The sequence below is a fragment of the Caloenas nicobarica genome, chromosome 1 (genome assembly GCF_036013445.1).
Source record: "Caloenas nicobarica isolate bCalNic1 chromosome 1, bCalNic1.hap1, whole genome shotgun sequence".
Lineage (NCBI taxonomy): Eukaryota > Metazoa > Chordata > Aves > Columbiformes > Columbidae > Caloenas > Caloenas nicobarica.
Genome location: NC_088245.1, coordinates 85,295,954 through 85,310,482, shown reverse-complemented (window position 1 = coordinate 85,310,482; position 14,529 = coordinate 85,295,954). Strand labels below are relative to the sequence as shown.

The 14,529-nt window shown below is 48.1% G+C and overlaps 1 protein-coding gene across 2 annotated transcripts; it reads right to left on the bottom strand.

Moving 5' to 3' along the window:
• Nucleotides 1-1,174: 1,174 nt before the first annotated feature.
• NECAP1 (NECAP endocytosis associated 1) lies at nt 1,175-13,068 on the bottom strand. Of its 2 annotated transcripts, none has more exons than XM_065636268.1 (8): nt 12,946-13,068; nt 11,639-11,739; nt 6,892-6,996; nt 6,400-6,481; nt 5,889-5,997; nt 5,620-5,806; nt 3,575-3,668; nt 1,175-3,460 (listed from the first exon to the last, which is right to left on the bottom strand). In XM_065636268.1, exons 1-8 carry the CDS (start codon nt 13,041-13,043, stop codon nt 3,412-3,414), a joined length of 825 nt encoding a protein of 274 aa, XP_065492340.1. In that variant the 5' UTR covers nt 13,044-13,068; the 3' UTR covers nt 1,175-3,411. The 2 variants fall into 2 exon arrangements, with proteins under 2 accessions (XP_065492340.1, XP_065492331.1); XM_065636259.1 differs by having other exon boundaries at nt 12,952-13,053.
• Nucleotides 13,069-14,529: the final 1,461 nt, after the last annotated feature.

Genomic DNA, 14,529 nt, shown 5'->3' with positions numbered 1-14,529 from the left:
GACAATGACATCAGTATTTACCAGTGTCATTCAAGCAGCTGACTTAAAAGATTAAGACTTCTCATCTTTACCAAGGCCACAAGACTGTACTTTTAACACATACATACATAGAGCTTTGCTGTCTGGCAGAGGAACACCAAGCAGTGTGGCTGTGCGAGAAGAGATGGCTGTGAGAAGGCTTGACAGAATATCAGGGCCCTGAGCATATTCTTCACCTTCTGGTGGACTGGCTGCCTGGACTGAGGTCCATCTTAAATAATACAGGTGTCTGGCTTTGAGAAGCCTCAGGTAGGTTTGCCTGCGAGTTTGTATCAGCTAAGGTTCTTACCCTTGATCCCTGCCCGAGTTAGTGCAGCCACAGCCATGCCTGGCCATGAACCTTGCTGATGTAAATCCTCATCCTGACCTGCTCTGACCTTCCCGCTTCAGCACTGTGGGGCTGTTCCTTTGTCAGCAAGGCCACTGCCTTTGTCTGCCTTGCTGTGACTCAGCTTCCAGCTTGCTGTTCCTTTCAGAGCAGCCTGCCCTTGCTGCTCCCTGACAAAGGGACCACTCAGCTACCTTGCTCATCTCTGCAGTCAGCATGGACTGCTTCCCATTTAGAAGCGTAGCAAGAATCAATTCTGAAAGCATTTTCATTGTGTAGAAGCCTCTAATACCTGAAGTGCTAAATGACAGGGCAGCTAAGTTTTCTCACTTGCTAGTTTTATCCACATTCATTTCAAGCATCATACACACACACTCTCAAGTCTGTTTCCATGCATTGGGGTTTTTTGTGGTGGTGGTGTTTTGTTGCGGTTTTTGTTCATTGTTTTTGGTTGGTTGGTTTTGGGGGAGTGTTTGGTTGGTGTTTGTGGCTTTTGGGGGGTTTTGTTTGGTTGGTTTTTGTCCCATTTGGAAGAGCAATAGGTAATTTTTGTGTCCTTCCACACTCCTTCACCCAGACAAAGCCTGAACCCATTCACTCCTTAAGTTGCTCTTGTCCAGCCTGCAGGCTGTAACACACTTGCAGAAGGATAACTAGGCTAACTAGGATCTTGCTGAAGGAATGAAGACCTTCAATCTGCAGAGCTTCCAAAGCAGCAACAATTTGACAACTTAGAAGACTCACGATATTCTTTTCCCAAAGACTACTTGTTTAATTACCATTTGCACAAGTACATCTTATGCTTTATATACATATATCTTTAATTTTTGCTTCTTCAGCTTTTCAAATACATAATATATTATCTCCAGAATACTAACTAAGACAATACAGAAAGGGTTCCTAGTTAGTTGTTAATTGGTGCCATGAACCTTCTTGGTTTGCGGAACTCATACATAGTTGAAATGACAGGACCTCACAATGATTTGAGAAAAAAAGGAAAAAGTAAACAAAAAGCCAACCAGCAGAGTCCATGACTTTGCTAGCAGATTATAGCCACCCACAAATTCGGAGGCAGGGAGCTTAAGTACAATGAGACTGCAAGAGTGACTATGAAGGTGGGGGAGGGGTGGCAGGGGGAACACCAAGAGAACCAGGGGATCAGGATTAAATGATTACTTAAAATACATCCAAGAGCAGTCTGGTTCCCACTTCCACAAGTGGAACTGCAGCAGCTTTATAGCTGTTTTCAATCGTTTTGCTTCCCAGAGGGATGGTCTAAGTGAAACTTTGTCTCCAGAATGCCCTCAGCATAGTAAGAAGACAAAAAGGACAACAGACCTTCGCAAGTACAAGGTGCATATAACTAACTACTCTCTTTTAAAAGCCTCACCAGGAAATTTTTGCCCAATGAGAAAAATTTACTGCACAGGTGTGCTAACAGAGTGTATTCCAGTTACAAAAGCATTGCTGCTGGTTGAGTGTTCAAAACAGGAAGAAACCTTCCAGTGAAGTACCAAAACCCTAGTGTTACTGTAGTTGGATAAGAGTCACTGAGACCACCTTCCCAGCTAATGTTTTGACTTATCAGCTATCACAGAAGGTAGCTAGCATTGCGAGGTTTCCAGCTTGCCCATGGGCTTTACCCAGAGTAATCAGACTTACAACCCAGACCCCATCCATAGCTGCTGAAGATGGAACAGTGCCCTGATCAAAGGGCCTTAGGAAACCCTTCCAAAGAGAACAGAAGTAAGGGCCTTCTACCTCTTTCTAACTCCATAAACCATACAGGAAATAGAGGGGGTTTGGGGCACATTAAAAATTTAAAAAAAGAAAAAAAAAAATCCTAACTACAATAACCAGCTCACATCCCTTGAAAGTTAGCCTCAGAAGAAAAGCCACAAGAAGGAACACAGGTGGGAGAATTTTTCTGTCACAGTTCTCAAGATTGGGCCTACTATAAATTTCTTGCCCAAATGATAAGTGTGAGCTGAAAAGGGAAGAAAACTTCCCATTCGCCAGAGCATAATCCACTGTCCCACCATAGTCCTTACTGTGGCATGGATATGCAATACTTGTAACAGTGCCAAGTCACAACACAAGGCCAGTGCTCAGGATAGTAACACAGGAACATGAAATGTTGAGTGGTGGGATTACCTGGTTGTCATCTAGTGCAAGTAACTACCAAATTATAAAAACAAGTTTGGTTTTTTTAATGCTATTTCCAGTTAAAACAGCTCAATGACAACGAGGCCTTTGCATGGGGCAGGAGGGAGAAAGGAATGAAAATTAGAGAAGCTCCTCCAGTGAACCTGCAAGTCAAAGGCAAGGAGCCTTACGATGGGGTGCCCACCTGGGGCTCAAGCACAACAGCAGCAGGTCTACTCAAGGACTTGCATGACCCTTCCCATAAGAGCACAGGAACATCCAGCAACTATCAAGAATTGCACCAAAGAGAGGAAGAGTAGTGCATGCATGGCAAGGTTCACTCCTCACCACAGACATAATTAAAGTTTTGTGTTGAGACAAGACCTATCTCCTTACAGCTTCCATGTACAAACTGCAGCCAAATGCAACTGCCCTCAGCACTGCAGGCCAAGCTGCAGAGACTTGAGTCACTATTGAAAACAGCCACAAAAAGCAACAGTCTAACCAGAGAAAATTTTAAGGGCAAGGAACCCAGAGGCACTTCCCAGCCTCCTCCTGTACTTACCTTCTTCAGGATTCTTACTTTCCCTGTATGGAAAGACAGGGAAAAAGAGCTAGGATGTACCATGTAATGGTCAAGCAGGTGGAAGAGATGAAGCTACCCCTCTCCTCCTTGTCCATCTTTCGGAGAGTCAGTATGTTCTCTTTAGGTTCAGTAGTTTCACTGTGGGATCAAAAACAGTAAGCTTTGACTTAAGTGAAGATCTAGTTTTAAAAGGAAGGATTGTCCTGATTTGTTTTTGATTGAAGACTAGAGAGGTTTGTGCCTCATTTGATCCCATTTGGTGCCTCTAGAGCCTCTTGGTCATCAGTTTGTCCCATTCCACTGCTTTGACCATTCAGAACTGGACCCAGTTGGACTGCTGAGGAGCCTGATTTGGAACAGCACTGAAATAAAGAAAGGAGAATCAAAGGAGCAGATCTAGTATGACTTAACTTATGGCTCTTTCAGTGCCCATCAGGACACTACCCTTGTGTACAGTTCCCTTCACCACAGTTTACCTGGATGCAGTGCTGAAGTCTCCCCAGAGGTCTGTGGCAGCTGATGCTGATGGCTTGGATGCAGATGCAGGAGCATCTAAGTCTAATAGAATATCTAAGGTGGAAGAAAAAACAAACAAACAAACAACAAAACCACCACAACAACACACCACCAAAACCCCAACAACAACAAAACAAAACCAAACAAACAAAAATCAAACTAATGATGAAGAAAACCCCACAGACATTTAAGCAGTCACCTTACACAAACTGCTGGATGCGGGGACAGAGAATCTTTGAAGGGACTCCAGCTCTCCCTCCAGAAGAAGGAAGTTAGACTTTTTAAGGATTTGATTATAACAGTGGCTCCTTTTGCTGAATGTGCACTGAGCCTCCCACCTCTACTATAGCGGTACATCATCTTCAAGAACTATTCAGTCTTCACCTAGCATACCAGCTGGCAGATTTGTAACCTATTACCTCTCCCAGTAGATATAAGGCTCAGACTCAGCCCAAGCTCAGCAATCATAACAGTTGCCAAGCAGGCATCACCTTAAAAGTATAAATCATGCACTGGAGCCCAGGCTTATTCAGAAGCTTATGGTTTCTTCTCACTCTGATCTCTGTACAGCACTGCTAAAATCTCTGCCTTCACAAGAGTATCATCACCTCTCCAGACATCTCTGTATGGTGACACTAAAAGTGTATGCAGCATCCAGCAGACTGCAGCAACCTCTTTGTTACACAATCACAGAATGGGCTGAGTTGGAAGGGGCCTTTAGAGATCATCTAGCCCAACTGCCCTGCCATGGGCAGGGCCATCTTTCACTAGATGAAGTTGCTCAAAGCCCCATCCAATCAGGCCTTGAACACTTCCAGTGATTGGCCATCCATAACTTCTTTGGGCAATCTGTTCCAGTGTTTAACTGCACTCATTAAGAATTTCTTCCTTGTATCTAACCTAAATCTCCCCTCTTTCAGTTTAAAACCATTGCCCCTTGTCCTATTCACTACAGGCCCTGGTAAAAAGTCTTTCTCCATCTTGCTTACAAGGCCCCTTTACATACTGAAAGGCTGCAATAAGTCTCCCTGAAGCCTTTTCTTCTCTAGCCTGAACAACCCCAACTCTCTCCTGTCCTCACACGAGAAGTGCTCCAGCCCTCTGATCATTTTTGTGGCCCTCCCATGGAACATTTTCAACAGGTCCATGTCTTTCCTGCACTGAGGGCTCCAGAGCTGGACACAGGACTCCAGGTGGGGTCTCACCAGAGCAGAGCAGAGGTATAGAATCACCTCCCTTCACCTGCTGGCCACACTCCTTTTGATGCAGCCCAGGCTATGGTTGGCTTTCTGAGCTGCAAGCACACATTGCTGGCTCGTATCCATTTTTTCCAACCACAAGTATCCCAAAGTCCTTGTCTACAGGGTTGCTTTCAACCTATTCATCCCCCAGCCTGTATTGATACCAGTGATTGCCCCACCACAGATGCATCACCTTGAACTTGGCCTAGTTGAACTGGTATATACCTATGTAAGAAGTTCAACATCTATTTTTTATATTCTATTATTATTTTAATATATAAATAATATTATATAAAATTATATACATATTTTAAAATAACCCACTATACCCACAATTCCACTATACTTTGCACCTCTTTCTGCTGCTCATACTAAAGCATCCTCTCTGCGGAAAGCAAGTGACAGTGCAGTACTTTCTGGACACATTATATAGCTCTGTCAGTGTCCCCAAGGCACATGCAAGTTCAGAAAAATGCAGCTTTTTAAATTTCATATCCACACCTCCAAGATCATTTTGACCAAATTGCTTGGTTTCTCATTTTGCAAGGACCAGAGCTACAACACTGTCCTCCTTGCAAGAACAAGCAGGTATTATTAAACAAGTATGGAGATCCTCAGGTCAAAGAGCAAAGCTCTCAGGACACATCATGTCTGAGAGGCTGCTGTTGACACAAGATTGAACACCAGTTCCTTGAAGCAGGCCTCAGCCCTCTCTATGCACTGACTAGTGTCTGACACACTGTTTGCTCTATGCTAATGTTTACCTGCACTGCTCACATTACTGGGTTTCAGCATGGGTGGTGGTGTGACATGGTTGGAAATGGCTGTAGAAGAAGGAGGAGGTATAGGAGGGACTGAAATTTTGCCTCCTGGTGGTGGAGGCAGCAGGCTTAGGCCCCCTGATCCAGACACCCGAGGCTTGGCTGCTCCTCCTTTCTTTGTCGTCATGTTCTGTATAAAACGAAAGGCCAAGTGAGGAAGAGTCTCCATTGGTATACCCATAGAAAGAAGCAGGGTAAACTGGGCTGCTTACCCCAATGTTCAGTTTGATGGTCTGCCCTTCCTTAAACCCTAAGTCTAATTTGGGACGTGTGTCAGCTTCCTGCGACTCCTTTGAGATCTCAGTCTCCTGCTTCACCCACCTAAAAAGAAGAGAGAAAGACATAAGAGTCTGTGGCAAAGGGAAACAAGGATTCAGAAACACATGGTTCCTCTCTCCACCCCACCAAAGAAATTCCTTGCCTTGTCAAACCAGTTACCTCCTACTCCCAGTGTAGTACAGTAAAAAGCTGCAACCATCACAAACCCAAGAGATCAACACTGCACCTGTAGCATCACAGGACCTAAGCTTAAGACTTACAGATCTGACCCTGCAGGACTCCGAGCTTGCATGACAGTTGGCAGCACACCCAAGTGTCCCTGTTGGAACCAGAGCAGGGCTTCACGACCATCCCAAGGAAGCCTGTACTAAATGAACATGCACCACCACCCACCATGTTCTATAGGCCAGAGGAAAAACAGCATTCCAGAAAAGCACAACTCACTTGAAGTGATCCTGCAAAGAGACGTTGAAGTCAAAGGCATCACCACGATCCGTGAAGCCAATGCCTATAAAAGCACTTCGTCCTAGCAAGGAGACAGAACGGGTCATTGGAAGTGCCCTGGAAACGGGCCCTTGTGTTCATTCACTCCAAACTCCTTCTGCTTCTCCTAAACCACTCTGTGCTACCTCCTTCCGACACACCTGCAACTGGACACCAGCAACTCACAGCAGTTCATTGTTCCTAGCCTTCAGGATGCACCCTTCTTCCCACGTAGCACTCTCATAAAACTGAATGTTCCCTCCCAGCCCCGGAACTCCACATAATGTACAGAACCCTCCTCTGTTAACCTTGCCTTCCTACCACTTCCGGCACACTACTCTGCCTTTTCAGCACTCCCAACACCATTTCAATCTACCTGGCACACATCCAGCTTCATCAGGCTAAGTCTCCTCCACCCCTAGCACTTGGCACATACATGACCCCTCAACTCACCAGTCCCATCCTGAATTCGAATGACAAAATAGCGGCTGGAATCCGTGACAGTCTCCACTGCAATGCCAGGGTATTGATCTATAGGAGCCTGGGCAAAGAGTTCTCCTGTAGACAAAGAATGAGTAGATGAGTCAGCAACGAGCACAGCAGCAGCTATGGTAAGTTCTCCTGCAGAGCATGAATCGAGGAGGCAAGGTGGGATGCCAAGGATCCTGGAGGCAGGGAAACCTGCAGACAGGCAGAGGGACTAGCCAGCAACCAGCAAATCTTGCAAGAGAGGCTGATGCAGAGGGCGCATTGCCAGGAGCAATGGTGAGAGATTTAAACAGCCCCTAGGGAGCACAGGCGACCAGGAGAGCAGTGACCAGGGTGAGCAAACAGGGGTGTGGCAGTTAGCATGGCAGCTCGCACAGGCAGGGCAAGCAGGGAGGACCCTGCCACTTCAAACAGAGGCTACAACCCACTAGCAAGGAGCTAAGAACAGCAGAAAGTATGGTATCCACCTGGCAAAGAGCTGTGCCTTCAGCATCCCTCACGGTCCCTCCAGCTGCAAGAACTGATGCAGCCACTCAAACTGAGCTTGCAGGGGAAGACGTAGCTGTCCAGGTCCCAGGCTGAAGAATGTGCCTGAGTTTCTGCTCCAGGACTGTTGGCAGCAGTGAGCTCACCTGTGGGTGATATGCCCAAGTGAAGGAGCTTCCCAACCTGGTGACAGAGTTTCAGGAGGAGAAGTCCAGGCTGAGGAGACCAGGGAGTCAGAGAAGGAGACTGACTGGTGGACTCACACTCTACCATCCCTGAGGCAGGTACAGAAGCCAACCATGGCACTAGAGACAAAGGACCCCCTACCTTCTCAGCAGCAGGCAGAAAGAGAAATTCCAGGAGATGGGGGAAAATGGAAGCAGGTTACTGCTCAGGGCAGCAGGTGAATCCACTCTCAGCCTGCTCCACCTTCCCAGGTGCCTGTACACAACAGGTATGAGGCCCTGGAACTGGATGGGCAGACAACTGATGCTGCTGATGAAGATTCTTCTGGGAAGAAGTGGTCCTCTAGGCAACCTACACCCCACATGAAACACATCGCACCCATTAAAACCTCACATGTAAAGACAAAAAGAAGGGTAGCTGTCATAGGTGATTCCCTTCTGAAGGGAACGGAGGACTCAATATGCCAACACGACCCTGTCACAGGAGTGTAGGGTGGGGGAGGTCGAGTGCATCCACCACAGACCCAACCTACAGGGAAATCTGCTGCTTCCCTGGGGTCAGCGTAAGAGATGCTATCCAACAACTCCTCAAGCTGGTAAGGTCCTCAGACTATCATCCACTACTGGTCCTTCATGTTGGCAGGGAAGAGGTAGGAAAAAGTAGTCTAAAGGTAATCAAACGGATTTCATAACTTTGGGGCAGTTGGTAGACAGATCAGGTGCTCAGATGTTTCTTTCCTCTATCCCTTCAGTGGCAGGCAGGAATATAGAACGGAACAGGCAGGCCCAACTGATCAACACATGGCTCTGAGACTGGTGTCCATGGCAGAACTCTGGGTTTTTCGACCATGGGTTCGCGTGTTCTTTACCAGGTGTACTGACATCTGATGGGATGCACCTTTTGCAGAAGGGCAAAAAGGGTGTTTGCTCAGGGGGTAGCAGGACTGATTGACAGGGCTTCAAACTAGATTGGAAGGGGGAAGTACCAGGCCAGTCAGTGATGAGCAACCAGGTGGCACATCAAAGCTCAAGTAGCTGCGTGACAGTGAGATTCTTTAGACTGCGCGATGAGGTGAAGGGCACCATAACCACACTTGAAGTGCTTCTACACTAATGTGTGCAGCATGAGGAACAAGCAAGATGAATTAAAAGCCTTTCCCCAGTCCCACGGATATAACTGGCATTAGTGAAACCTGGTGTGCTGAATCCTGTGACTGGTGCGCCATGATGGATGGTTACAGGCTCTTCAGAAGGAATAGGCAGGGTAGGACAGGCCAGGGGGGTGGCACTGCATGTAGTGAAGGGGCAGGATTGCATGGGAGCTGGCAGTTGGCAATGGCAAAGCTGAGAGCTTTTCGGTAAGGATTAAGGGTCAGACAAGTAAAGCAGAAGTTGTCATGGGTGTCTACTGTAGGCCACCCAGCCAGGATGATGACACTGATGAGTTATTCTTTAAGTAACTAAATGAAGCCTCTAAGTCATATGCCCTTGTCCTTATTGGGGACTTCAACTTGCCAGATGTCAACTGGGAATATCAAACAGCTGGCACCAACAGGTCCAGAAGATTCCTAAAGCACCTGGATGATAACTTCTTGGTGCAGGTACTAAGGGAACTGACCAGGAAAGGTGCCTTCCTAGACTTGCTACTCACTAAGAAAGAGGGTCTTGTGGGTGACGTGGTGATTGGTGATTGCCTTGGCCTCAGTGACCACAAAGCAGTCAGGTTTAAAATCTATGCTAACAGGAGGAAAACTGACAGCAAGACCTCAATTCTGGATATGAGGAGAGCAGACTTCAGGCTGCTCAGAGAAGTACTTAGTAAGGTCCCTGGGAAGAAGCTTTTGAAGGTGCTGAGGTCCATCAGTGTTGATTGCTTTTCAAGTACCACCTCCTAAAAGCACAGGAGCAGGAAATTCCAAAATGCTGAAAATCTAGCAGGCAAGGCAAGAAGCCACCTTGGCTGAGCAAGGATCTTCTTCTTGAACTATGGCGAAAAAAGTAAATATATGGTCAGTGGAAGCAAGGTCAGGCATCATGGGAGGACTACAGTCATGCTGTTCACCACTGTAGGGAGGAAATTCATGCTGCCAAAGCTCCATTAGAACTGAAGCTGGCCAGTACTGTGAGGGACAATAAAAAGGGCTTTTTAAGTTAATGGCAAAGGCAAGCTAGAAATAACATTGGCCCATTACTTGACGAGCATGGTCACCTTATAAACAGGGACACAGGCAAAGCCAAGACATTTAATGCTTTCTCCGCCTCAGTCTTCAATACCGAAGATGGACTTGGGGGCCCCCATAACCCAGGGCTAGAGAACCATGGCTGCGAGAACAATAAACTCCCAATCAATCTGGAACTCATACGGGATTTGCTACTCCAGCTAGATCCCTACAAGTCAATGGGGCCTGATGGGATTCATCCAAGGGTGCCTTAAGAGCTGGCTGACATCATAGTGAGACCTCTCTCTGTGATTTTTTTCAATGCTTCTGGGAATCTGGAGAGGTCCCAGTTGACTGGAAGCTGGCAAACATTGTCCCAGTCTACAAGAAAGGCAACAGGGATGACCCCAGCAACTACAGGCCTGTCAGTCTCACTTCTGTGCCTGGCAAAATTATGGAGATTGTTCTGGGAGTTATCAAAAAATATCTGAATGACAATTCAGTCATTGGTTCCAGTCAGCACAGGTTCATGAGGGGAAAGTCTTTGCTTAACCAACTTAATATCTTCCTACAACAAGGTCACCCACCTAGTCAACCAAAAGAAGCCTGTTGACATGATCTTTTTGGATTTCAGTAAAGCCTTTGATACTGTCTCTCACAGTATCCTCCTGGACAAGACGCCCAGCATACAGCTGGGTAAACACACAATGCAGTGGGTGAGCAACTGGCTGATGGGCCGGGCTCAAAGGGTTCTAGTGAATGGGGCTATGTTGGGCTGGTGACCAGTCACTAGCAGGGTTGTGCAGGGATCCATCTCAGGGCCAGCACTCTTCAATGTCTTCATAAATGACTCGGACACAGGACTTGAGGGAATACTAAGTAAGTTCGCCGATGACATTAAATTGTTGTTGACGTTCTCAAGGTCAGAGAGGTCCTGCAGAGGGAACTAGACAAACTATAGAGCTGGGCAATCACCAACCACATAAAGTTTAACAAGGGTAAGTGCCAGATTTTGCACCTGGGACACGGTAACCCTGGCTGTACATACAGACTGGGGAATGATATGTTGGAAAGTAGCTCTGCGGAGAAGGATCGGGGGGTTCTGGTCGATGGCAAGTTGAACATGAGCCAACCCTGGCAGCCAAGAGGGCCACCTGTGTCCTGGGCACATCAAGCACAGCATTGCCAGCCGGTCAAGGGAGGTGATTGTCCCGCTCTGCTCTGCACTGGTGCAGCCTCATCTAGAGCACCATGTGCAGTTCTGGGCGTCACAGTATAAAAAGGATATAAAGCTACTGGAGGGCGTCTGAAGAGGGCTACAAAGTTGGTGAAGGGTTTGGAGAGGAAGCCGTATGAGGAGTGGCTAAAGTCACTTGGTTTGTTCATCCTGGAGGAGACTAAGGGTAGATGTCATTACACACTACAGCTTCCTCACAAGGGGAGAATGGGCAGGTGCTGATCTCTTCTCTTTAGTGACCAATGACAGAATCCGAGGGAATGGCAGGAAGATGTGCCAGAGGAGGCTTAGCTTGCACATTAAGAAAAGGTTCTTCACCCAGAGGGTGGTGGAGCACTGGAACAGGCTCCCCAGGGAGGTGGTCACAGCCCCAAGCCTGACAGTGTTCAAGAAGAGACTGGACAACACCCTCAGACACACGGTGTGAACTGTGGGGTTGTCATATGCAGGGACAGGAGTTGGACTTGATAATCCTTGTGGGTCCTTTCCAACTCAGGATATTCTATGATTCTAACTGGGTGTTAAGGAGAGCAACTTCTTGCATGGCCCAGACTGCCACACACAGCTCTGAGCAGGCCTAGAAGCACATGCTCACATGCAGCAATCATAGTCACAGTCTCACCAAGCCACAGCCTTTCCCTTACCTGAAACCTTATCCTCCAGTTTAACGTATGCAGTTTTGCCTTTGGAGGTGACACGAAGCCGCCCTGTCCAGTCCGGATGGTCCAGTTTCCAGTCAGATGCCCTGAAAATAAAAGCAATTGTTCACTGACCATACACAAACCCCTCCACTTCTGCCCAACCATCTCAACAGAAGTCTCTGCTCCCAAACCTTCAACACCTCTCTCCCCAAGCAATATATGAGGTCTGAGTTACTCTTCCTTGCTGCCAATTGACACACATGGGTAAAGGGAAATAGATATAGTCCAGAGAACATCAACTCTGTCTTTATCTTTATAGGCCTGCAGAAGAGGGGAGGCTGAAACCCAGAAACTCGCTTGGAACACTGAACTCAAAAGCAACTAATAGGTGACTTGTGAGCATCAGGAAAACCCCCAAAACTAATTAACTGCATGCTGAAAAGCAATACCATTATTGTCCCCTCTTGATGTAAAATAATATCAACTACCTTTGAACCTAGAGGCAGCTAGCTTATACTGGGTAAAACATGATAGACACAACCATCTTGACTAGCCCACCAAATTCTTTGCTACAGACTGTTATGAAGGGGGCAGGGGGAGGGGGGGAAGACTGAGGAAAAAACCCCCAACCTACAGGATTCTACAACTGGAAACAAACATCTGTGGCCAAGCACAGCATTCACAGCATCAACAGTTTGCCAAGTTCAGAAACTGACACCCACCAGTGCTTCAGAGCACAAACCCATTCCTCCAGAAAGTCTGTGGGCACAGCTTACAAAGTCACACTCCAGTGGTTTCAGCTCAAAAGAAAGAAAGGATGCCTAACTCCCTATCTTGCAATCTCTTCCTAAGAATCATGCTGAACTCGTTCTGGCTTCTTCTCCATTATTGTGAGAGCCAGCGGGCCAAATTCAACATGCCATTATACCACATCAGACTCACATCCCAGGGAACGAGGCAAATTGGGAGCAGAGGTCAGCTCTGCCTGGAAGAGCAAATGGCTCAGGTGCCCTCACCTCCCGCACACAATTAACAGAACAGCCCCTGCTCCTCCGCAGCACAGAGCAAAGGTTGCTGCTTTTAGGCAGAGACCACCTATAAGAGATGACTCAAGCTTCCCCCGAAGCTCCATCCAGTGAGGGCTAAGGCCTCGGGGAACAGGCCTCAACGTGCTCCGGGCCGCAGGCCACGGCGCCCCAGGACGCCCCTTCCCAGGCCCAGCCCCTGTAGCTGCGGCCGCAGTCCCGCGGGCAGGGCGGCCGGGGACCGCGCCGGGCCGGGTCAACCCCGGGAACCACAAACTCCCTCACCTGTACCCGCGGTTGGAAGCGCGCGGCGGGATGCGGTAGACGTTGACATCGGGCTTCACGCAGAGGACTGACTCGTACTCCAGCTCAGCCGCCGCCATCTCTGCCGCAAACCTCAACAACCCGGCGAGGGGCGAGGGGTGGGAACCTAATAACGCGAGGCACTTCCGACCGCCATCTTTGATGAGGGCTAGACGCCGCCTAGGGACGCTGGGGCGGCCGGGCAGGAAGTAAGGCACATCGAAGGCATAGGGGAAGGCATCTTGGCTCCTGGCAGCAAAGAGCGGGGGCGGGGAGGTGGCCATCTTGGGGCCGGTTCTAACACATCAGCGGGAGCTGGCGCCATCTTGGACCCTGGCAGGTCACCCCCTGGGCCTGGCGTGGCCATGTTTGGTTCGGGCTGATGAAGTAGTGCCGGGCGCCATCCTGGAGCTGGGCGCAGCCATGCCGGCAGCCGGCAGAGAAGGGCGGGTTGAAGCGCCCCTGGGGAGGTCAGGATCCTGTCCTGAGTGCTGGAGAGGCCCTGAACTGCTAGCAGCCCCGTCGGGGCCACAGCAGAGGGCACGAAGGGCAAGAGGTGCTGGGCTTGGGTCGGGCCTGAGCTGTGGCCTCCTGCAGCCTGGTACATGGGACAGGGGCCGCCGGCTGCAGTGGCTCCAAGCAAAAGGTGCTGGTGTTGCGCCAGGAGTTGGGAAGCCACAGCTGGGCCTTGCTGAAAAATGGAGCTGGGTTTTGTACCACTGCACAAGTACCTGGAGGGGCTTGGCAGTCCCTGCACGACCTCCGCTGTGGGCCTGGGCACTTCTGTCCTTCCTTGTGTGTCTTCCCTGCAAGCTTGGGTCAAAACTTAGGTTTTAAGTAAAAAAAGACTTTTGTGTGGCCTGTGGTGCTGGCATCAGGAGGCCTTTGGTAAAACAGCAAAGCAAAGAGAAACACAGCAGAAACCGTTAACGAGTTTTGCAGCTGTAAGTGGTGAGAATGCCTGCTACATGAAGGTTTAATTTCAGGAGTGTCACTTCCCAGAAATGTGGCGAAAATAAGTGGCTAGTTTATTTACCAAATAAGATAAAGACTAGTAGCAATTAAACTGCTATTTTATTAATAGCAGGGCATCTTTATTTTTTTAATAGTGACTTCCCAGTGAAGACTGGTGTTTAAGTGTGCTGCTATGCGGTAGCGCAACTGTCTAAAATACTAAATTGTTTACTCTGAAAACTGGAAGAAAAGACATAAGAAACATTACAAAGAAAGTTATATATCCGCAGAACCAGGGTGGGCATAGCATGAGCTAATTGTGCTACAAAGTGTTTTAAGTAATCCGTGGAAGACTTAGTATGGTTTGTTGCTGAGAGTAAAACAAGTGAATGAAACAGCAGTAAGGCTGAGGAATTTTTTTTTTCCTCTGGTGTGGAAAAGTGTTAGCTGATGCAGTGAAAGCTGAAATGGTATCTGGAGATTTGTTCCTTGCTGTTTCCAGAGATAAGTGGAACAGGATGGTAATGAACCTCAATCATAGCAGTCAAACAAGCTGTTCTCCTGTCGGGTCAAACATCCAGCTAATCCAGTGTGTGGAAACTGAGTTTGCTA

What these genes read in the sequence shown, in the direction of transcription:
- NECAP1 (XM_065636268.1), bottom strand. Translation starts at nt 13,043, where the DNA reads ATGGCGGCGGCTGAGCTGGAGTACGAGTCAGTCCTCTGCGTGAAGCCC. An exon ending in ACTGGAGGATAAGGTTTCAG is followed by an intron (nt 6,997 to 11,638) that starts GTAAGGGAAAGG and finishes CTTTGTCTACAG; the next exon opens with GAGAACTCTTTGCCCAGGCT. An exon ending in TCGAATTCAGGATGGGACTG is followed by an intron (nt 6,482 to 6,891) that starts GTGAGTTGAGGG and finishes TCTCCTTGCTAG; the next exon opens with GACGAAGTGCTTTTATAGGC.